Here is a 24,635-nt window from a genome sequence, read left to right on the forward strand (position 1 = left end):
AACTAATCTTACTAGGTATCTGGTAGCTGGGCGAGGTGAATGAGAGATGGTCACCTTCCCTTCCCCTTCCTTTTTTTTTTTTTTTTTTTTTTTTTTTTGGTTGTTTTTGTTTTATTTTGTTTTGTTTTAATTTAAATAAAATTAAAAAAAAAACTCCAACAATGAGTAATGACCAAATAGGTGGATAATTCAGGTTAATTTATTGTATATATGAATTGTAATATATACTTCATGGTTGTTTGATATTGTTTCTCGTTTTTTTTTCTGTTAACATAACATGTATGACAAACTGAAATATCTCTTGTTCTTTTTTGTCACTATGGATATTGTATTCATTGTTGGTTATAAATAAATATTTAAAAAAATGACATGCTCTTTCTAAATCATGAAAGAAAAAAAATTGGGTTTCATGTCCCTTTAATTTGTAATTAGAATGTCTTTGAAACAGTTTAAAAGTCAAATTTTATCAATATTTAAAAATAACCAGGAAAAGTGATTGTTTATAAAATAGTGAACATATATTGAAAAATATGCTATGCAAAACAGGCCAGAATTAGCTTTTTAGAGGCAAAATTTCTTGATTAATATAACTCAAAAAAATAAAACATGTTAAAAGTTATATTAACACAATTTCCAGATCAATTGGATTAGTAAGAATTCTCAAAGCATTCGCAGTGTGAAAAACACTGAAGGATTTGTTGTAATTATTGGAGTGACTCTGATTCTGAAAACAGCTGATTATGTTATAAAATATGTTTTCAAAGACATCTTCTAACAAACTAGAATAGAGCACAAACATATATTTCAATAGGGTATTCTATACCACTTAAAACCACCTTAGGCTTTAAAGAAACAAAAAATATCAATATTAAAAATGTCTAATGTGCTAAAGCATCTCTGCACCTTAAACAAAAATTAAAAAGGTGAGAACAAGCAAGATAGACCCTTGGCACATTATCTGCAGAAAAAGATTAAATATAATTCTATTTTAAAAATTAAAGATACAGTATCTGTGGCCATGCACATTTTGATTCTTATAGTATAGCTGAAGCTTTCAGGGAATATGATAATAACCCTTATAACCTTCTGTTAACACAGGAAATGGCCCCAGACCCCTCTACTCTAGCTACTGTCATTCAGGAATATCTCAACAATAAAAATTATTTTATTTATCTGGGATAGGTCACATTAAAATGAATATATTTCCTCAGCTATTATATATTCTTTAGACCCTTCCTATGTCAATACCTGATAATTCTATATCTAACCTGTAAATAGCTTTTAGCAACTTTTTCTGGGACAAGAAACCATATGGTGGATGGGGTTTGTGAGAATGAGAGCAGACAAACATTAGTGTTCTCATCATTGTGAAAAGGTGAAAAGATATTTAATATATATCTGGTGAACAATAAAGAAATTTAAGAAAATCCTTTCTAAGTCTCAGGTGCTGGGATTTGTTATTAATACATTTAGTTTAGAGTAAAGTGACCAAACTCTATCCCGTGCACGAGCACGTTTATTATGGTTTTAGTTTTTAGGTAGTGCTGTCACTAATTTATTTTAATTTTGCAAAATATAGATATTTATAGTTCAATGCAAATTCTCTGGGAAACTTATTTGGGGAAATGATTAATAATGTATATTTAGAGTATTGAATGGGCTTTGTGGTGTGGATACAATGAAGATCATATAACTTGTTTGTATTATTTAAGACTGTTACTATATAGTTTAAATGTTAAAATGAATCAGTTTCTTGTCTCATTTTATGTTATTTGTACAATGTTTAATTTGTATTTTCAATAAAGCTGAATAAAAAAAAAAGTCTAATGTGCTAGGGCATTTTATTATTAATCCACCCTACAAAGGGGTTAAACTCTTAGTCAAAGTATCACTAAGGACAGCTGTTAACCCAATAAGCTGGGATTAAACACAGAGAAGAGCAGGGTCACTAGTCTTAAAATTACATGTTAGAGCATGTCATGTTTCACATCTTATGGTCCTTAAAGGAATAGGAAAGTCAAAATTAAACTTGCATGATTCAGATAGAGCATGTTATTTCAAGTCACTTTTAAATTCACTTCTATTTTCAAATGTGCTTCGTTCTATTGTTATCCCTTTTTGAAAAAGAATATGCACATATCCTACACTAGTGGAAGCTAGCTGCTGATTGGTGCCTGCACACATTTGTCTCTGTGATTGGCTAACTAGATGTTTTCAGCTAACTGCCAGTAGTACAATGATGTTCCTTCTGCAAAGGATGACAAGACAATGAAGCAAATTTGATAATATAAGTAAATTGGAAAGTTGTTTGAAATTGTATGTTCTATCGAAATCATGAAAGAAAATGTTGGGGTTTCCTGTCCCTTTAAGCTTTGGACTAGTAGTGCATTGTAGCTACAGAGGTGATTTCAAATATGTTTTTGATCCATTTGCAAGGGGTAAAAAATGAGCTATTTGCCAGCAACAGTGCAATAATGAAATGTTCCAGCTCGTTAGTGCCCTTTTAGGTTCCTCTAATATAACAATTAGCTTTTTTTGGCATACAATGAAGGAAAATGTGGAAGCGCTTAGATTAAAACTGAACTACAGGGCACTGAGATTGAAATATCATGAATGCAACATTTCATTTGGAAATGAATGATCAGTTGATTTGCAAATGTTTACAAAAAACAGAAGTTGTTACAATCAACTCATTGACATTACAGTGCCACACCATTGTATATAAAGACTGAAAGATAAAAAAAAGTAGCTATTTTCAGGGCTGGACTGGGAATACACATCAGCCCTGGAATTCATTTATAAACAAAGACTGCACAAATACAATTTAACAAAGACCAAAGGATTATACAATCACAGAGTGACTGGGGGAAGGGGCGGGGAGGGAGGATTTAATTTATTCCCCCTCTTTTATTTTTTCTTCTCCCCTATCTCTACCGCTAACTTTTTCCACTCTCTACTTTCACTTATCGTTTCCTCTTCACTATTGCACCTCATATTACTGAGCTGATATGGATTCTGTATTTAAAGGGACAGTATACTGTAAAAAAAGTTTTTCCCTTAATGTGTTTACAATTGCTTTTTTTTTTACCAACTTCAGAGTAAAAAATGTATTAATATTAGCTTTTTAAGGTTTATTTGTGTATATTAAAGCTCTGATTTTATCTTTTGAAGCCACAACCTAATAAAATGGGTTGAGCTTGTAGGTATAATCAGATCTCATTACTTTATCACCATGTGTACATATATTTCCATAAAACAATCACCAGTACTTGGAGAGAACAATGGAAAATCAACATTGTATTACCTTATCTCTGCTATATCCTACTGGGAGTGTAATTTCTTCTGCTGGCTGTGTTTACAAATCTTATTTATAGCTTGGACCTGCGGCCACAAACTTTCAGAATAGGTGGGGATACCACATGCTAAATCAACTATTTCAAATGCCAATATAAGGGTAAAGGAGCTACTTGTAAACAATGTAATACACTCCAGCAGGTAAAGTGGATCATTGGGAACAAATTAAAGGGGAGAAAAAATTTGAGTAAACTGTCCCTTTAATTATTTACAGCAGCTACTTGGGAACTTTCCTTACCATACTAGATGGAACTGCTTCTATATTGTGAATAACCAGAGATCATTCCCATTCCACTGTGTTGATCCCCTAATATGTTGTAACCTTGAGTTTCCATTGTTCAGTTGTACCTTTCTGTATACAAATGTCATGGAAAACTTAAAATATCATAAATATTAAAAATAAAAAAGCAGCCCTAGAAAAATAAAAGAGCAGCCCTATATTCCGTCTATAGAATGAAAACACAACTGGCGGCATACAGAGCAGAGCAAGACGGTGACCAGCTGGCCAGCCCAGTCCTGCCTTTCACTGCCTTCATTAATAATAATATAGCAATCAGTTACATACTTTTTGAATGCATAGCTTTGCAAATTATGATAAAAAAAACACAGCAATATGTGCAACTGAGGATAACTCTGTAGCCCTGTGTTTTAGAAGCTGCGAAAGAAAGAAAGAAAGAAAGAAAGAAAGATAGAAAGAAAGAAAGAAAGGAAGAAAGAAAGAAAGAAAGAAAGAAAGAAAGAAAGGAAGAAAGAAAGAAAGAAAGAAAGAAAGAAAGAAAGAAAGAAAGAAAGGAAGGAAGGAAGGAAGAAAGAAAGAAAGAAAGAAAGAAAGAAAGGAAGGAAGGAAGAAAGAAAGAAAGAAAGAAAGAAAGAAAGAAAGAAAGAAAGAAAGAAAGAAAGAAAGAAAGAAAGAAAGAAAGAAAGAAAGAAAGAAAGAAAGAAAGAAAGAAAGAAAGATAGGAAGAAAGAAAGAAAGAAAGAAAGAAAGAAAGAAAGAAAGAAAGAAAGAAAGAAAGATAGGAAGAAAGAAAGAAAGAAAGAAAGATAGGAAGAAAGAAAGAAAGAAAGAAAGAAAGATAGGAAGAAAGAAAGAAAGAAAGAAAGAAAGATAGGAAGAAAGAAAGAAAGAAAGAAAGAAAGATAGGAAGAAAGAAAGAAAGAAAGAAAGAAAGAAAGAAAGATAGGAAGAAAGAAAGAAAGAAAGATAGGAAGAAAGAAAGAAAGAAAGAAAGAAAGAAAGAAAGAAAGAAAGAAAGAAAGAAAGATAGGAAGAAAGAAAGAAAGAAAGAAAGAAAGAAAGAAAGAAAGAAAGATAGGAAGAAAGAAAGAAAGAAAGATAGGAAGAAAGAAAGATAGGAAGAAAGAAAGAAAGAAAGAAAGAAAGAAAGAAAGAAAGAAAGATAGGAAGAAAGAAAGAAAGAAAGATAGGAAGAAAGAAAGAAAGAAAGAAAGAAAGAAAGATAGAAAGAAAGAAAGAAAGAAAGAAAGAAAGAAAGAAAGAAAGAAAGATAGGAAGAAAGAAAGAAAGAAAGAAAGAAAGATAGGAAGAAAGAAAGAAAGAAAGAAAGAAAGAAAGAAAGATAGGAAGAAAGAAAGAAAGAAAGATAGGAAGAAAGAAAGAAAGAAAGAAAGAAAGAAAGAAAGATAGGAAGAAAGAAAGAAAGAAAGAAAGATAGAAAGAAAGAAAGATAGAAAGAAAGAAAGATAGGAAGAAAGAAAGAAAGATAGGAAGAAAGAAAGAAAGAAAGAAAGATAGAAAGAAAGAAAGAAAGAAAGAAAGAAAGAAAGAAAGAAAGATAGGAAGAAAGAAAGAAAGAAAGAAAGAAAGATAGAAAGAAAGATAGAAAGAAAGAAAGAAAGAAAGAAAGAAAGAAAGAAAGAAAGAAAGATAGAAAGAAAGATAGAAAGAAAGAAAGAAAGAAAGAAAGAAAGATAGGAAGAAAGATAGGAAGAAAGAAAGAAAGAAAGAAAGAAAGAAAGATAGGAAGAAAGAAAGAAAGAAAGAAAGATAGGAAGAAAGAAAGAAAGAAAGAAAGAAAGATAGGAAGAAAGAAAGAAAGAAAGAAAGAAAGAAAGAAAGAAAGAAAGAAAGAAAGATAGGAAGAAAGAAAGAAAGAAAGATAGAAATAAAGAAAGAAAGAAAGAAAGAAAGAAAGAAAGAAAAAAAGAAAGAAAGAAAGAAAGATAGGAAGAAAGAAAGAAAGAAAGATAGGAAGAAGAAAGAAAGAAAGAAAGAAAGAAAGAAAGAAAGAAAGAAAGAAAGAAAGAAAGAAAGAAAGATAGGAAGAAAGAAAGAAAGAAAGAAAGAAAGATAGGAAGAAAGAAAGAAAGATAGGAAGAAAGAAAGAAAGAAAGAAAGATAGAAAGATAGAAAAAAAGAAAGAAAGAAAGAAAGATAGGAAGAAAGAAAGAAAGAAAGATAGGAAGAAAGAAAGAAAGAAAGAAAGAAAGAAAGAAAGAAAGAAAGATAGGAAGAAAGAAAGAAAGAAAGATAGGAAGAAAGAAAGAAAGAAAGAAAGATAGGAAGAAAGAAAGAAAGATAGGAAGAAAGAAAGAAAGATAGGAAGAAAGAAAGAAAGAAAGAAAGAAAGAAAGAAAGAAAGAAAGAAAGAAAGAAAGAAAGAAAGATAGGAAGAAAGAAAGAAAGATAGAAAGAAAGAAAGAAAGAAAGAAAGAAAGAAAGAAAGAAAGAAAGAAAGATAGGAAGAAAGAAAGAAAGAAAGAAAGAAAGAAAGATAGGAAGAAAGAAAGAAAGAAAGAAAGAAAGAAAGAAAGAAAGATAGGAAGAAAGAAAGAAAGAAAGAAAGAAAGAAAGAAAGAAAGAAAGATAGGAAGAAAGAAAGAAAGAAAGAAAGAAAGAAAGAAAGATAGGAAGAAAGAAAGATAGAAAGAAAGAAAGATAGGAAGAAAGAAAGAAAGATAGGAAGAAAGAAAGAAAGAAAGAAAGAAAGAAAGAAAGAAAGAAAGATAGGAAGAAAGAAAGAAAGAAAGATAGGAAGAAAGAAAGAAAGAAAGAAAGAAAGAAATGAAGAAAGAAAGAAAGATAGAAAGAAAGAAAGAAAGAAAGAAAGAAGGAAAGAAAGAAAGAAAGATAGGAAGAAAGAAAGAAAGAAAGATAGAAAGATAGAAAGAAAGAAAGATAGGAAGAAAGAAAGAAAGAAAGAAAGAAAGAAAGAAAGAAAGAAAGAAAGAAAGAAAGAAAGAAAGATAGGAAGAAAGAAAGAAAGATAGAAAGAAAGAAAGAAAGAAAGAAAGAAAAAAAGAAAGAAAGAAAGAAAGATAGGAAGAAAGAAAGAAAGAAAGATAGGAAGAAAGAAAGAAAGAAAGAAAGAAAGAAAGAAAGAAAGAAAGAAAGATAGGAAGAAAGAAAGAAAGAAAGAAAGATAGGAAGAAAGAAAGAAAGATAGGAAGAAAGAAAGAAAGATAGAAAGATAGAAAGATAGGAAGAAAGAAAGAAAGAAAGAAAGAAAGATAGGAAGAAAGAAAGAAAGAAAGAAAGAAAGATAGAAAGATAGGAAGAAAGAAAGAAAGAAAGAAAGAAAGAAAGAAAGATAGGAAGAAAGAAAGATAGGAAGAAAGAAAGAAAGAAAGAAAGAAAGAAAGAAAGAAAGATAGGAAGAAAGAAAGATAGGAAGAAAGAAAGATAGGAAGAAAGAAAGAAAGAAAGAAAGAAAGAAAGAAAGAAAGAAAGAAAGAAAGATAGGAAGAAAGAAAGATAGAAAGAAAGAAAGAAAGATAGGAAGAAAGAAAGAAAGATAGAAAGATAGAAAGATAGGAAGAAAGAAAGAAAGAAAGAAAGAAAGATAGGAAGAAAGAAAGAAAGAAAGAAAGAAAGAAAGATAGAAAGATAGGAAGAAAGAAAGAAAGAAAGAAAGAAAGAAAGAAAGAAAGAAAGAAAGATAGGAAGAAAGAAAGAAAGAAAGAAAGAAAGAAAGAAAGAAAGAAAGAAAGAAAGAAAGAAAGAAAGAAAGAAAGAAAGAAAGAAAGAAAGAAAGAAAGAAAGAAAGAAAGAAAGAAAGAAAGAAAGAAAGAAAGAAAGAAAGATAGGAAGAAAGAAAGAAAGAAAGATAGAAATAAAGAAAGAAAGAAAGAAAGAAAGATAGAAATAAAGAAAGAAAGAAAGAAAGAAAGAAAGAAAAAAAGAAAGAAAGAAAGAAAGATAGGAAGAAAGAAAGAAAGATAGAAAGATAGAAAGATAGGAAGAAAGAAAGAAAGAAAGAAAGAAAGATAGGAAGAAAGAAAGAAAGAAAGAAAGAAAGATAGAAAGATAGGAAGAAAGAAAGAAAGAAAGAAAGAAAGAAAGAAAGAAAGAAAGATAGGAAGAAAGAAAGAAAGATAGAAAGATAGGAAGAAAGAAAGAAAGAAAGAAAGAAAGAAAGAAAGAAAGAAAGAAAGAAAGAAAGAAAGAAAGAAAGAAAGATAGGAAGAAAGAAAGAAAGAAAGAAAGAAAGAAAGAAAGATAGAAGAAAGAAAGAAAGAAAGAAAGAAAGATAGAAGAAAGAAAGATAGGAAGAAAGAAAGAAAGAAGATAGGAAGAAAGAAAGAAAGAAAGAAAGAAAGAAAGAAGAAAGAAGAAAGAAAGAAAGAAAGAAAGAAAGAAAGAAAGAAAGAAAGATAGGAAGAAAGAAAGAAAGAAAGAAAGAAAGAAAGATAGGAAGAAAGAAAGATAGAAAGAAAGAAAGATAGGAAGAAAGAAAGATAGGAAGAAAGAAAGAAAGAAAGAAAGAAAGGAAGATAGGAAGAAAGAAAGAAAGAAAGAAAGAAAGAAAGAAAGAAAGAAAGAAAGATAGGAAGAAAGAAAGATAGGAAGAAAGAAAGAAAGAAAGAAAGAAAGAAAGAAAGAAAGAAAGAAAGAAAGAAAGAAAGAAAGAAAGAAAGAAAGATAGGAAGAAAGAAAGAAAGAAAGAAAGAAAGAAAGATAGGAAGAAAGATAGGAAGAAAGAAAGAAAGAAAGAAAGATAGGAAGAAAGAAAGAAAGAAAGAAAGAAAGAAAGATAGGAAGAAAGAAAGAAAGAAAGAAAGAAAGAAAGAAAGAAAGAAAGAAAGAAAGAAAGAAAGAAAGAAAGATAGGAAGAAAGAAAGAAAGAAAGAAAGAAAGAAAGAAAGAAAGATAGAAAGATAGAAAGATAGGAAGAAAGAAAGAAAGAAAGAAAGAAAGATAGAAAGATAGAAAGATAGGAAGAAAGAAAGAAAGAAAGAAAGAAAGAAAGAAAGATAGGAAGAAAGAAAGAAAGAAAGAAAGAAAGAAAGAAAGATAGGAAGAAAGAAAGAAAGAAAGAAAGAAAGAAAGAAAGAAAGAAAGAAAGAAAGAAAGAAAGAAAGATAGGAAGAAAGAAAGAAAGAAAGAAAGAAAGATAGGAAGAAAGAAAGAAAGAAAGAAAGAAAGAAAGAAAGAAAGAAAGAAAGAAAGAAAGAAAGAAAGAAAGATAGGAAGAAAGAAAGATAGAAAGAAAGAAAGATAGGAAGAAAGAAAGAAAGAAAGAAAGAAAGAAAGAAAGGAAGATAGGAAGAAAGAAAGAAAGAAAGAAAGAAAGAAAGAAAGATAGGAAGAAAGAAAGATAGGAAGAAAGAAAGAAAGAAAGAAAGAAAGATAGAAAGAAAGAAAGAAAGAAAGAAAGAAAGAAAGAAAGAAAGAAAGAAAGAAAGAAAGATAGGAAGAAAGAAAGAAAGAAAGAAAGAAAGAAAGAAAGAAAGATAGGAAGAAAGATAGGAAGAAAGAAAGAAAGAAAGAAAGATAGGAAGAAAGAAAGAAAGAAAGAAAGAAAGAAAGAAAGAAAGAAAGAAAGAAAGATAGGAAGAAAGAAAGAAAGAAAGAAAGAAAGAAAGATAGGAAGAAAGAAAGATAGGAAGAAAGAAAGAAAGAAAGAAAGAAAGAAAGATAGGAAGAAAGAAAGAAAGATAGGAAGAAAGAAAGAAAGAAAGAAAGAAAGAAAGAAAGAAAGAAAGAAAGATAGAAAGAAAGAAAGAAAGATAGGAAGAAAGAAAGAAAGAAAGAAAGAAAGAAAGAAAGAAAGAAAGAAAGAAAGAAAGAAAGAAAGAAAGAAAGAAAGATAGGAAGAAAGAAAGAAAGAAAGAAAGAAAGAAAGAAAGAAAGAAAGAAAGAAAGATAGAAAGAAAGATAGAAAGAAAGAAAGAAAGAAAGATAGAAAGAAAGATAGAAAGAAAGAAAGAAAGAAAGAAAGAAAGAAAGAAAGAAAGAAAGATAGGAAGAAAGAAAGAAAGAAAGAAAGAAAGAAAGAAAGAAAGAAAGAAAGAAAGATAGAAAGAAAGATAGAAAGAAAGAAAGAAAGAAAGAAAGAAAGGAAGAAAGAAAGATAGAAAGAAAGAAAGATAGAAAGAAAGATAGAAAGAAAGAAAGAAAGAAAGATAGAAAGAAAGATAGAAAGAAAGAAAGAAAGAAAGAAAGAAAGAAAGAAAGATAGAAAGAAAGATAGAAAGAAAGAAAGAAAGAAAGAAAGAAAGAAAGAAAGAAAGAAAGAAAGAAAGATAGGAAGAAAGAAAGAAAGAAAGAAAGAAAGAAAGAAAGAAAGAAAGATAGGAAGAAAGAAAGAAAGAAAGAAAGAAAGAAAGAAAGAAAGAAAGAAAGAAAGAAAGAAAGAAAGAAAGAAAGAAAGAAAGATAGGAAGAAAGAAAGATAGGAAGAAAGAAAGAATGAAATAAAGAAAGAAACAAAGAAAGAAAGAAAGAAAGAAAGAAAGAAAGATACGAAGAAAGAAAGATAGGAAGAAAGAAAGAAAGAAAGATAGGAAGAAAGATAGGAAGAAAGAAAGAAAGAAAGAAAGAAAGAAAGAAAGAAAGAAAGATAGAAAGAAAGATAGAAAGAAAGAAGGAAAGAAAGAAAGAAAGAAAGAAAGAAAGAAAGAAAGATAGGAAGAAAGAAAGAAAGAAAGAAAGAAAGAAAAAAGATAGGAAGAAAGAAAGAAAGAAAGAAAGAAAGAAAGAAAGATAGGAAGAAAGAAAGAAAGAAAGAAAGAAAGAAAGAAAGAAAGAAAGAAAGATAGGAAGAAAGAAAGAAAGAAAGATAGGAAGAAAGAAAGAAAGAAAGAAAGAAAGAAAGAAAGAAAGAAAGAAAGATAGAAAGAAAGAAAGAAAGAAAGAAAGAAAGAAAGAAAGAAAGAAAGAAAGATAGAAAGAAAGAAAGATAGGAAGAAAGAAAGAAAGATAGGAAGAAAGAAAGAAAGATAGGAAGAAAGAAAGAAAGAAAGAAAGAAAGAAAGAAAGAAAGAAAGAAAGATAGAAAGAAAGATAGAAAGAAAGAAAGAAAGAAAGAAAGAAAGATAGGAAGAAAGAAAGAAAGAAAGAAAGATAGAAAGAAAGATAGAAAGAAAGATAGAAAGAAAGATAGAAAGAAAGATAGAAAGAAAGAAAGAAAGAAAGAAAGAAAGAAAGAAAGATAGAAGAAAGAAAGAAAGAAAGAAAGAAAGAAAGAAAGAAAGAAAGAAAGAAAGAAAGAAAGAAAGAAAGAAAGAAAGAAAGAAAGAAAGATAGGAAGAAAGATAGGAAGAAAGAAAGAAAGAAAGAAAGAAAGAAAGAAAGAAAGGAAGAAAGAAAGAAAGAAAGAAAGAAAGAAAGATAGAAAGAAAGAAAGAAAGAAAGAAAGAAAGAAAGATAGAAGAAAGAAAGAAAGAAAGAAAGAAAGAAAGAAAGAAAGAAAGAAAGATAGGAAGAAAGAAAGAAAGAAAGAAAGAAAGAAAGAAAGAAAGAAAGATAGGAAGAAAGAAAGAAAGAAGAAAGAAAGAAAGAAAGAAAGAAAGATAGGAAGAAAGAAAGAAAGAAAGAAAGAAAGAAAGAAAGAAAGAAAGAAAGAAAGAAAGATAGGAAGAAAGAAAGAAAGAAAGAAAGATAGAAAGATAGAAAGATAGGAAGAAAGAAAGAAAGAAAGAAAGAAAGATAGGAAGAAAGAAAGAAAGATAGAAAGAAAGAAAGAAAGAAAGAAAGAAAGAAAGAAAGAAAGAAAGAAAGAAAGAAAGAAAGGAAGAAAGAAAGAAAGAAAGAAAGAAAGAAAGAAAGAAAGAAAGAAAGATAGGAAGAAAGAAAGATAGAAAGAAAGAAAGATAGGAAGAAAGAAAGAAAGATAGAAAGATAGAAAGAAAGATAGGAAGAAAGAAAGAAAGAAAGAAAGAAAGAAAGAAAGAAAGAAAGAAAGATAGGAAGAAAGAAAGAAAGAAAGAAAGAAAGGAAGAAAGAAAGAAAGATAGAAAGAAAGAAAGAAAGAAAGAAAGAAAGAAAGAAAGAAAGATAGGAAGAAAGAAAGAAAGAAAGAAAGATAGAAAGATAGAAAGAAAGAAAGAAAGAAAGAAAGAAAGATAAAAAGATAGAAAGAAAGAAAGATAGGAAGAAAGAAAGAAAGAAAGAAAGAAAGAAAGAAAGAAAGAAAGAAAAGAAAGAAAGAAAGAAAGAAAGAAAGAAAGAAAGAAAGAAAGAAAGAAAGAAAGATAGGAAGAAAGAAAGAAAGATAGAAAGAAAGAAAGAAAGATAGGAAGAAAGAAAGAAAGATAGGAAGAAAGAAAGAAAGATAGAAAGATAGAAAGATAGGAAGAAAGATAGAAAGATAGAAAGATAGGAAGAAAGAAAGAAAGAAAAAGAAAGAAAGAAAGAAAGAAAGAAAGATAGGAAGAAAGAAAGAAAGAAAGAAAGATAGAAAGATAGGAAGAAAGAAAGAAAGAAAGAAAGAAAGAAAGAAAGAAAGATAGAAAGAAAGAAAGAAAGAAAGATAGGAAGAAAGAAAGAAAGAAAGATAGAAAGATAGAAAGAAAGAAAGAAAGAAAGAAAGAAAGATAGAAAGATAGAAAGAAAGAAAGATAGGAAGAAAGAAAGAAAGAAAGAAAGAAAGAAAGAAAGAAAGAAAGAAAGAAAGAAAGAAAGAAAGAAAGAAAGAAGAAAGAAAGAAAGAAAGATTAGGTATAAAGAAAGAAAGAAAGATTAGGAAGAAAGAAAGATAGGAAGAAAGAAAGAAAGATAGGAAGAAAGAAAGATAGAAAGATAGAAAGATAGGAAGAAAGAAAGAAAGAAAGAAAGATAGGAAGAAAGAAAGAAAGAAAGAAAGATAGAAAGATAGGAAGAAAGAAAGAAAGAAAGAAAGAAAGAAAGATAGGAAGAAAGAAAGAAAGAAAGAAAGAAAGAAAGAAAGAAAGAAAGATAGGAAGAAAGAAAGAAAGAAAGAAAGAAAGAAAGAAAGAAAGAAAGAAAGAAAGAAAGAAAGAAAGAAAGAAAGAAAGAAAGAAAGAAAGAAAGAAAGAAAGAAAGAAAGAAAGAAAGGAAGAAAGAAAGATAGAAAGAAAGAAAGAAAGAAAGAAAGATAGGAAGAAAGAAAGAAAGATAGAAAGATAGAAAGAAAGAAAGAAAGAAAGAAAGATAGGAAGAAAGAAAGAAAGAAAGAAAGAAAGATAGGAAGAAAGAAAGAAAGAAAGAAAGAAAGAAAGGAAGAAAGAAAGAAAGATAGGAAGAAAGATAGATAGATAGATAGATAGATAGATAGATAGATAGATAGATAGATAGATAGATAGGAAGAAAGGACAGAAGATCCTCTTCTCTAAAACCTGTTTCATGCACTGTCTATAAAAGCAGTTGTAGCTGCCAATGAGTTAAAGATAATAGGGTAGATTTACTATGCTGGGAATGCAGCTGTTCCCACGCGAGCCTTCAGGAAACATAAGTTAAAAAGACCGCTGCTCCTTAACTCATCCCCCACCTTTAAAGGTGGCGTATAACAGTCCTCCCGATCAGATACGATCAGGATGATTGACACCCCCTGCTAGCGGCAACAACTTTCCAATTTACTTCTATTATCAATTTTGCTTCATTGTCTTTTTATCCTTTGTTGTGTTGAAAGAGCACTTACTGGGAGGTAGCTGAAAACATTGGTAAGCCAATGACAAGAGTCATATACGTGCATATACGTGCAGCCACCAATCAGCAACTTGCTCCCACCTCCTGAGCCTACCTAGGTATGCTTTTTCAACAAAGGATACCAAAAGCACTAAGCAAAGTAGATAATAGAACTACATTGGAAAGTTGTTTAAATTGTATGCTGTATCTGAATCATGGAAGAAAAATGTAGGTCTTATGTCCTCTAAGTGTTGTTTGTCTTTTTTTAGCAGTTGCACATATCAAGCAATCATTGTGTAGCATGTAGAAGGGCAGGGTGATCACATCAATGGAATGCTCTCTGGGGTCAAATGGAAAAAAAAACTACAATTTTCAGTTAAAGTAGAGAACATTGCAGATTTTCTTAATTTAATTACAAAATTGTTAATCAGATATTGAAACAAAAGGATAAGAAAAGGGTTAACCACACACAGGACCGGCAGTTGTTAGGAGACAATAATAAAGAAACAGAAGGCTGTCAGTCATTATACTTTTTTTTTCATTGGCCATTTATTTTGGGGGGGGGGGGGTTCAAACTGTTTTGTGCAAAGCCTGGAAAGACATCTAGAACGTCACCTGTTACATAAAGCTTTTCCTTTGTTTATCCAATCTAAAGGAATCCTAAATGCTCCAGAATTACAGCCATTTAAGTTTTAGAACAACTCTCCCTTGTGTCAGTGTTGTTCTATGTAAAATCCTAATATGTTATAGACCTTCTGATAGAGTCAGTGGTGAGCCTAATGTTTGTGCTGCCCTATTATAGTTATCTTTTAACTAGTTATCAAAACTAGTACAGGAGGAGCTTACAGTTTAATGGGTACTGGGGAATCTGCTGTCTCCCCTTAGTTGTCTAATATGTTTCTTACAGCCAGACTGCAAGGTAACCAGAGACTTATAATACAATTAGTATATATTTTTAATAACAACAAAATATAAAATTTTTATATATAGTTTGCTACCCCCCCCCAAAAAAAAACTGCCCTAGGCCAATATATACCCCTAAATTGATTTGCTTGTTTGAGGTGGGGGTTGTTTTGATTTTTGTATAAAGCATATTTCATTGCTCAGAGTATTTTTTCTCCTGAATCACACTTTATGCAAAGTTTACTATTAACATCTATTATGAATTTCTTTCAGTCCAAGGAGAGAGTCGGTGACTTAGAGAAGGAAAAAGAACTTCTCAAAGAGAATTATGATAATCTTTTGAAGAGGTGAGAGGAAGACGATGTATTTGAAGAATGTGTAAATATTTTACCTTGTACTGTTGTTTTAATGTGCTTTCTTAAAGGGGAAGTCTAGTTAAAAATAAACCTTCATGATTCAGATATGGCATGTGATTTTAACCAACTTTTTAATTTACTTTTATCATCAAAGTTTCTTTGTTCTATTACTATTCTTTTTTGAAAGCTAAACCTAGGTAGGCTCATGTGCTAATTGCTAAGCCCTTGAAGGCCGCCTCGTATCTCAGGGCATTTTGACAGTTTATCAAAGCAAGAGGGCATAAGTTCATGTGTGCCATATAGATAACGTGCTCACACACAGGGAGTTACCTAGGAGTCAGCAATGATTGGCTAGGATACATGTCTGTCAAAATAACTAAAATAAGGGGGCAGTCTGCAGAGGCTTAGATACAAGGTAATCACAGAGGTAAAAAGTATATTAAGATAACAGTGTTGGTTATGCAAAACTGGGGAATGGGTAATAAAGGGATAACCTATCTTTTTAAACAACAAAAATTCTGGAGTAGACTGGCCCTGGCTTTAATTGTATTTGGACATCACTCATTTCTATCCCTTTGCTCTGCAGTTCTTTGGATTCTGATCATCTCAACTCTTTTAAAGCGACAGAAAAGGAAATGCTTGAAAAAAATTCACAGCTAGAGAGCCAGCTCAGTTCCCATCTGTCCAAAATGATGCAGAACACCGAGCAGCTACAGTATGAAAGAGGTTTGTAATCACCATACATGTACTAAGGGCTGTAGTAAGTTATCAATAAAAAGTCTCTATTTAATGCTTAGAATTATGCTTTATTACTGAAACCATTGTGTGACTTTGGTATATGTAATTTTATACTTTCAATAATGAATAAATAATAAAAAAAAGTCTTTTAAATGTATACCCCTTGCTGGACAGATAGCTCAGCATGCTAATGCACTGTGGCTGAGATCTGTAGCAACCCGAGGGTTGCAGGTTCGATCCCCGGCGAGGTCCACTCAGCCTTTCATCCTTTCCAAGGTTGATAAAATGAGCAGCCCCTTGAGACCCCTACGGTGATTAGCCGTGCTTTACAAGTACCCAATACATACATATTATTATTATCGGTTATTTGTAGAGCACCAAGAGATTCTACAGCGCTATAAACAAAGGCAGAGTACAACAAAACAATTATAGGTAGCAAATGGGTAGAGGTCCCTGCCAAGAGTCGCGCTGTTGCAGTCAGCTCTTAAGAAGGTGATCTGCAAACAGCTGGACTCTTAGCACATGCTAAGGGGGTTCAGGGGATAGCAATGGAGGAGAGGAACTGGTATAAGAAAGGTTTGTTTAGGTTGTATGCAACCCTGAACAGTAGAGTCTTTAGGGAGCACTTGAAGCTTTCAAAACTAGGGGAGAGTCTTGTGGATCGAGGCAAAGAGTTCCACAGGATGGGAGCCAGCCTGGAGAAATCCTGTAAATGGGAGTGTAATGAGGTAACAAGAGAGGAGGAGAGTAGGAGGCCATGAGCAGAGCGGAGGGGACGGGAGGGAGAGTATCTGGAGACAAGGTCTGAGATATAGGGGGAGCAGTGCAGTTGAGGGCTTTGTATGTCAGAGTGAGAATTTTGTGTTTAACCCTAGAGGCAAGAGGAAGCCAGTGAAGGGATTGGCAGAGAGGTGCAGCAGATGAAGAGCGACGTGTAAGGAAGATAAGCCTGGCAGAGGCATTCATTATGGATTTAAAGAAGCTAGACGGCAGCTGGGGAGACCAGAGAGGACAGAGTTGCAGTAATAGAGGCGGGAAAGGATGAGAGAGTGGATTAAAATCTTAGTTGTGTCTTGTGTAAGCAAATGTCTAATTTTAGAGATGTTTTAAAGGTGGAAGTGGCAGGCTTTAGCCAAGGACTGAATGCGAGGAGTGAAAGAAAGATCTGAGTCGAATGTGAACCCGAGACATCGGGCTTGTGGGGTAGGGGTAATTATGGAGTTATCGACAGTTATAGAGAGATTGGGGGGTGGAGATTTTGGAAGAATGGGGGAAAATAAGGAACTCAGTTTTGGAGAGATTTAGCTTGAGGTAGTGAGAGGACATGCAGGAAAAGATGTGAGAAAGACACCTTCATTTTATTATTATTATTATTTGTATGTAAAGTACATATTTTAATGCAATTAATATATTTATGTAGCTCCTGATGACAAACAAAAAAGTTCCCTACATGCAGCACTAAAGGGATATTAAACATACATATATTTCATGCACCTCCTTGTAATTATACAGTAAGGGCCACCATTTTGGAACTTAGGTTTCAATGCAGGTATCTGAAGGATAGTTGCTGCACATGTGCAAACACATCAGCCCTGGAATACATGTGGAAGCCAGATTTCAACTGGGCTGCACCCCTGACTAGAGGGAAGTGGGGAATAGCCTCAAGCTTATAGTCATTAAACATGACTTATGCATAGTGTTTGGATCTGTTTTTGTTTATGTAGATTTTAAACTCAGTATTATTCCTTAGAACAAAATGAATATTTAAAGAAAGAAGTTTCCAGGCTGCAAACTCATCTCCTAGAGAAAATTGAAGAAGTTCATGAACTTCAAACCAAAGTGTCAGCCATTTTGTTTTCAAAAACAGTCAAAGTCCAAGGAGAAGAGGAAATGACAATACAACAAACTCAGGTAAAAAAAAAAATAATTTTACTTTCTATCACAACTATTATTTCTCTCTTATAAAAATAGTTATATTGTTGTTTGTAATATTTATAGAGAAAGCTAAGGGCTAGATCCTATATGAATGACATATGAAATAACAGGATGGTCACATTGATTCAACCTTGTTTCTATAATTTGATGTTTGCTTGTAATCATGTTCCTGTCAGTATTTAAGTATCAATCTGCCACGTTTAAAAAAAAAAAAAAACACAATAAAAAGCCCTAGCTATTAATTTTTATTGGAAACACTATAAAATAATAGCGAGAGTATCACATTCCTGTAAGCAACATTTAGCACCATACAATTTACACTAGTGCCCCCACTGTAAAAAAACCCAGTCACAATGTAAAGCCCCAACTGTAATAAACATTTATTATAATAAAAATAACAGGTAATAGGGTACCCTATATTAGACCAAATTATATTTTAAAAAGTACATAAGATGGTTTAACAAAAGTACAAGTGAGATAATTTGGTGGTGGTCTCAAATATTTCTGATGAGAAATAACCAGTGTTAAAAGTTATAATAATGTTTAGATCGTGATTAGTCCTCTATAATTGTGTCCAAATATTAGTAAAAATCCAAGTGAATAGTGTCCAGGAGATCCAGGTTGGAGTCCTCAAAGAAGTGTAGAAAAAATGAAAAATAAAAAATAAAAATAAGAAAAAATAAGGAAAAATAAAAATGGACGGTGAACCAAAGAAGTAATAAATCCAATGGTGTCGATACCTGTGGAAATAAAACTCACATAGTGCAATAATGTAACAAATGGGAATAAAAACCTATGTGGGCCTACTACTTGAAAAAGGACCATGCTTGAATTTTTACTAATGTTTGAACACAAATATAGAGCTAAACATTATTACAACTTTCAACACTGGTTATTTCTCATCAGAAATATTTGAGAACACCACCAAATTATCTCACTTGTTCTTTTGTTAAACCATCTTATGTACTTTTTAAAATATAATTTGGTCTAATATAGGGTACCCTATTACCTGTCATTTTTATAATAAATGTTGATTTTACTATTTTTCTATAAAACTGGATTTTAATATAGATTGTTAATTGAATAGGGTGATACTTTAGCCTTTTTGGCGCTCCATCTTTCTGTACTGCTATGACTATTCTTCGCGTCTATTAGGTATCTAATTTGGGAGCTTGTATTGTTTTGTGTTGGCTCTGTGTATATCTAAACCCTTTTGCAACCTTACTATTTCTGCTGCAAATACCTCTACCAATACATCCAAGTAAACAATGCAGTACTGCATTGTTTACTATATTTTAAATCATCTGAAATAATTTTGCTAACGTTTCACCCACTTTTGCCAGTTCAGCATTGCCAGTGCAACCCTGCTAGCTGCAGTACCCAACATCACCCAAGGGACTCCCCTATATGACCTCCCTCACTGGAATATTCTCCAATACCTATAAGGCTACCCTCCAATGCCTATGGGAGCTCTCTACATTCTCCTCCATCACAGTACCCCTCAACAACCCCTACATGAACATCCTAACTATATCTCCCTAAAGAACACCTACTGATATATACATTGTAGTGATGTGCATTCATAGGTGGCAGGTGAGGCAGCACCTCCCCTGGTTAATGTCTGTAATTACACCTCTAATAATAATTATAAAAAATAATCTGTTACATCACATCACACACAGGAGGAGTACATACATTCATATTGCGCAAGGAAGTAGAGGCTGTTAGCCATTCAGCTACCCTTCCGTTGCGCAATATAAATGTATGTTTTTGTATGGGCCTCTAGAGACTGCCACCCAGTGGTGGTAAGCTTAATGCTTATCTCTTTTGCGGCCCATACCGCTCCCACCGGAGGCTGGTCTCTAGAAGCTTCGGGATCCCTGCCCGCCCCTCAGCCAATCAGACAGGAGCATGTCTAACTCTGGGACTGACTGCGGGCGGGAAAGTGAGAGCTGTCACGTGCGTCACTGACTCAGTGCAATTGAGAGGATCATCAGCAGCCAGGTCTTAACGGTCAGTCAGGAGGTCAGTGAGTACAACACCCACATGAGAACTGTGTGACAGACTGGCATCTCCATTCCACTCCTGTCTGTGTCAGAGTGTCTGTGACCGTCAGTGAAGTCAGGTGTCTCTCTAGACTGTATCTAGGACTCTACTCTGTGTGAGGTGCAGCACTGCAGCAGTGTCTTCAAGTTCTTCTCGACTCTGGTGTTCGTCATTGACGTTGTACAGCGTATCTATCTCTGGCTGGTCAGTACAGAGCAGACAGTGATTACCGCTACTGCTCACTGCAGTGTCAACTCCACAAAGCAGAAGTCTACCAGTCTGTCTCTGTACTGACCAGCCAGAGATAGATATGTGCAGAATGCCAATGGTCAAGCTAATTCAGGTCCAGTTAGTCACAGACTCCACAGTGCACACTGCACTGCAAGTTGCAACTCACACACAGCCTGCCTTAGCCCATCGTATTAAAAGTGCTTCTGCTGGCTGGCACAGGGGTTGTGACAGCCAGTGTACAGGGTGGCAGCACTCAGAGGGAAGGCTATTATAGCAGACTGGGGACACATACAGTATTCATGGCATCATCATGTAAACCAATGTAATGCCCAAGTCATGCGGCCCTGGCAAAAAACATGAGTGCTAGCCAGGCTAGCAGTTTAACTGCCAGCCAACTAGCACTTATGTTTGCCATGTCCGTGACTTGAACATTACATTGGTTACATGCCACAGTGGTTGGCCAGCAATATCTGTAGGGTGGATCTGGAGTTTGGACTATGAAATTCTTTAAGAATATCAATCTAATTGCCCCCTTACAAATTTTTGTTATTTGATGTTTTAGAGCTGCATCACCCCTTGCATCTGTCAGCATGGAAACTCAATTTACTCAAACTACATTTAACATATATAATATGTGTAAAACATATATTATATATGTTAAAAATGTAATGGCACTTTACATTTGATAGATTAAACACTAGCACAGTGTTAACAGTCACTCTCTTGTAGTCTCTGATAAATTACAAAAACGTTAGCATTTTAATGAGTGAACTGAACTCAGCTATTTACTGCCACCTAGTGGCTGTGATACTTTTATCTGTCACTTCTATAGCAGTAGTTTTTCCCAAAGTACACATTTCAGCCAGTTAGAAAGAGTTGGTGCCTGGGTCTGGAGGAGCATTGGTAGATATGCTTAACTAAATATTACTGTGTTACTATGTGAGGGTGATCTTCCTGTTTGTCTACATATTACTGTGTGTATATGTGAGGGTGATCTCCCTGCTTAACTACATATTACTGTGTGACTATGTGAGGGTGATCTCTCTGCTTAACTACATATTACTCTGTGACTATGTGTGGGTGATCTCTCTGCTTAACTACATATTACTGTGTGACTATGTGAGGGCGATCTCTCAGCTTAACTACATATTACTGTGTTACTATGTGAGGGTGATCTCCCTGTTTATCTACATTTTACTGTGTGACTATGTGAGGGTGATCTCTCTGCTTAACTACATATTACTGTGTGACTATGTGAGGGTGATCTCTCTGCTTAACTACATATTACTGTGTGACTATGTGAGGGTGATCTCTCTGCTTAACTACATATTACTGTGTGACTATGTGAGGGTGATCTCCCTGCTTAACTAAATATTACTGTGTTACTATGTGAGGGTGATCTCCCTGTTTATCTACATTTTACTGTGTGACTATGTGAGGGTGATCTCTCTGCTTAACTACATATTACTGTGGACTATGTGAGGGTGATCTCTCTGCTTAACTACATATTACTGTGTGACTATGTGAGGGTGATCTCTCTGCTTAACTACATATTACTGTGTGACTATGTGAGGGTGATCTCTCTGCTTAACTACATATTACTGTGTGATCTCTCTGCTTATCTACATATTACTGTGTGACTATGTGAGGGTGATCTCCCTGTTTATCTTCATATTACTGTGTGTGTATGTGAGGGTGATCTCCCTGCTTAACTACATATTACTGTGTGACTATGTGAGGGTGATCTCGCTGCTTAACTACATATTGCTGTGTGACTATGTGAGGGTGAGCTCCCTGCTTATCTACATATTACTGTGTGACTATGTGAGGGTGATCTCTCTGCTTAACTACATATTACTGTGTGACTATGTGAGTGTGATCTCTCTGCTTATCTACATATTACTGTGTGACTATGTGAGGGTGATCTCCCTGTTTATCTTCATATTACTGTGTGTGTATGTGAGGGTGATCTCCCTGCTTAACTACATATTACTGTGTGACTATGTGAGGGTGATCTCGCTGCTTAACTACATATTGCTGTGTGACTATGTGAGGGTGAGCTCCCTGCTTATCTACATATTACTGTGTGACTATGTGAGGGTGATCTCTCTGCTTATCTACATATTACTGTGTGACTATGTGAGCAGTGGCGTCACTAGGGGGGGGGCGGGCCGCACCCAGATGACACCCTCCAGGGGGTGACACCAAAAAAAAAAAAATTTTTTAAATTTTATTGAAATTCAAAGAAATACAATGTTGAGATGCATAGATTATTTTATTAGAGGCTAGCATTTGTGAACATTAGTGGGACTGGGGAAGTTGTAGACACACAATTTTTTTCCCCTTGAGCCAGTGCTGCAATTTCAACAAATAGTTTTCCCGGCTGCTTTTGCTTGTTTGTACTTTGCTCTTCCCCTGCTCAATTTCACTATGAATGTTGTGGGTGTGCCGTGGGGCTTGCAAAGTTGCACTGCTAGCCTAAACCTGCCTGCCTATCTGTGCTCACTGCTCAGTGACATGCGGCCCAGGGCTGTGCACTGACAGACTTGGAACAGAGTCAGAGAGCAGAATTTTCATAGTTTGCGTGCCTAAACCTTTTCTTCAGTGATTTATTTTAGAGTACTCTGTTTATCTTTCATTTGATGTTCTGCTGAGCCAGGGAGCAGCTCTAGGCATGAGCATCCTAATTAATGCGGTGCAGTTTACATATTTTGTATGTGTGTGTCTGAGTTTTTGTGTGTCTCAGTGTTTTTGTGTGTGTCTGAGTGTGTTTCCGAGTGTTTGTGTGTGCATCTGAGTATGTGTTTAAGTGTGTCTGAGTGTTTGTATGTGTGTTTGCCTGTGTTTTTGTGTGTGTCTGCTTTCTGGGGGGGGGGGGTGACACCATGACTTACCGCACCGGGTAACACCAACCCTAGTGACGCCACTGTATGTGAGGGTGATCTCCCTGTTTATCATAGAGTGGGTGACTAAGCGCAAGATAGGGAGCCGGGTGACACCAACCCTAGTGACGCCACTGTATGTGAGGGTGATCTCCCTGTTTATCATAGAGTGGGTGACTAAGCGCAAGATAGGGAGCCTTAAGCTAAATCTCAAAGAGTCTCCTAGTAGACTCCAAATATGGCAAATAATCTAAAACTAAGAGAGTGAGCGCTAGAAAGCTAAAAAGGCTGATTAGAAAGTATATGCACAAGGGAAATATAATAAAACTGGGAAATTTAATAAACAGTGTGACAATTAAAAACAGTAAAGATAAAACAGTTTAAAAGATGCATGGAGAACTAACATATGGTATAGATGTGTGCACTGAGTACAAAAAATAAAATAAAAATACAATAAGAATTAGTGGCGTGTACTACCACTAGGATCAGATTTAAAGGTAAAAAGTAAAAAAGTGAATATGCCAATGTGAACAGAAGTTTAAAAAAATAGTCCAAGTGACAGCTTAAGTGTGAAGCTGGTGTGTGGTCTATCTTCTTCTCAAGTACCTTGATGATGTGTTGAGTAGTGGTGAACGGTGCTCCAATAGTGTAGTTAAAAATATAAAATACACAAAAAATCCATAAGAAAAATCCAAAAATATAGATTAAAAAATGCTGAAAAAATGACAGTAACTTGTGGCCAAACAATGTTACCAAAATAAAAAATACAAAATCAAAACATTGTGCAGGATGGACCAAAGTGATTGTGTAGAAAAATATAAAAAAATAAAAATAGAATGAAAAAAAATCCTAATACCTGTAATGAAACAAAAACAAACAAACAATAGTGCAAAACCGTTTGTACACAGTTTAGGATAAATGAAAATGAGCTCACCAGTATGCCAACGCGTTTCGGCCTTTACCAGGCCTTTCTCAAGACTATCTATGCTTAACTAAATATTACTGTGTGTGTATGTGAGGGTGATCTCCCTGTATATCTACATATTATTGTGTGTGTATGTGAGGGTGATCTCCCTGCTTAACTACATATTACTGTGTGACAATGTGAGGGTGATCTCTCTGCTTAACTAAATATTACTGTGTGACTATGTGAGGGTGATCTCCCTGCTTATCTACATATTACTATGTGAGGGTGATCTCTCTGCTTAACTACATATTACTGTGTGACTATGTGAGGGTGATCTCACTGCTTAACTACATATTACTGTGTGACTATTTGAGGGTGATCTCCCTGCTTAACTACATATTACTGTGTGACTATGTGAGAGTGATCTCTCTGCTTAACTAAATATTACTGTGTGACTATGTGAGGGTGATCTCCCTGCTTATCTATATATTACTATGTGAGGGTGATCTCTCTGCTTAACTACATATTACTGTGTGACTATGTGAGGGTGATCTTGCTGCTTAACTACATATTGCTGTGTGACTATGTGAGGGTGATCTCCCTGCTTATCTACATACTACTGTGTGCCTATGTCGGGTGATCTCCCTGCTTATCTACATATTACTGTGTGCCTATGTGAGGGAGATCTCCCTGCTTATCTACATATTACTGTGTGACTATGTGAGGGTGATCTCCCTGCTTAACTACATATTACTGTGTGACTAAGTGAGTGTGATCTCCCTGCTTATCTGCATATTACTGTTTGTGTATGTGAGGGTGATATCCCTGCTTATCATTTATCATTACACTGTTTTTGCCATTTACAGACATTATTTAGCATTCAAAATGACACATTTCCAAATTTGAAGGTTCAGAATTCCCATTACAGGTCATATAGATTCTTTACTGACATACACAAAAGCATTCCTTCCTAGTTAAGAATAATGGAAAATAGTTTGCAATGTATTTTCATTATTTATTTTGCCCATGTAATTTAGCAATTAAAGTTGAAAAATCTTTCATATTTCAGATAAAAATACAATATTGAACAACTTTACATGTTACTTCTGTTATCTAATTTGCTTTTTTCTTTTGGTATCCTTTGAAAAGCATACCTAGGTAGGCTCAGGCGAAGCAATATACTACTTGGAGCTAGCTGCTGATAGGTGGTTGCACATATATGCCTCTTGTCAGTGGCTTATATCATGTGTTCAGTTAGCACCCAGTAGTGCATTACTGCATATCCTTCAACTAGTGCTGCGGAATCTGTTGGCGCTCTACAAATAACCAATAATAACAAAGGATACCAAGAGAATTAAGCAAATTTAATAACAGCAGTAAATTGGACCTGAAACCTTCCAATTTAATCGTAAATTTAAGCTGCCTCTGTCAGGTTCATATATGTGTTTCTCGGGT

At 33.6% G+C, this 24,635-nt stretch overlaps 1 protein-coding gene across 1 annotated transcript in view; it reads left to right on the forward strand.

Annotated features, from left to right (window-relative positions):
• RPGRIP1 (RPGR interacting protein 1) overlaps nucleotides 1–24,635 on the forward strand; it is a 234,936-nt gene that overhangs the window by 85,128 nt on the left and 125,173 nt on the right. The window contains exons 9-11 of the mRNA XM_053699932.1: nucleotides 14,359–14,432; nucleotides 15,028–15,167; nucleotides 16,930–17,090. Coding sequence (XP_053555907.1) covers nucleotides 14,359–14,432; nucleotides 15,028–15,167; nucleotides 16,930–17,090 — 375 coding nt within the window. The remainder of the gene's footprint in view (nucleotides 1–14,358; nucleotides 14,433–15,027; nucleotides 15,168–16,929; nucleotides 17,091–24,635) is intronic.

Source organism: Bombina bombina, chromosome 2 (assembly GCF_027579735.1).
Source record: "Bombina bombina isolate aBomBom1 chromosome 2, aBomBom1.pri, whole genome shotgun sequence".
NCBI lineage: Eukaryota > Metazoa > Chordata > Amphibia > Anura > Bombinatoridae > Bombina > Bombina bombina.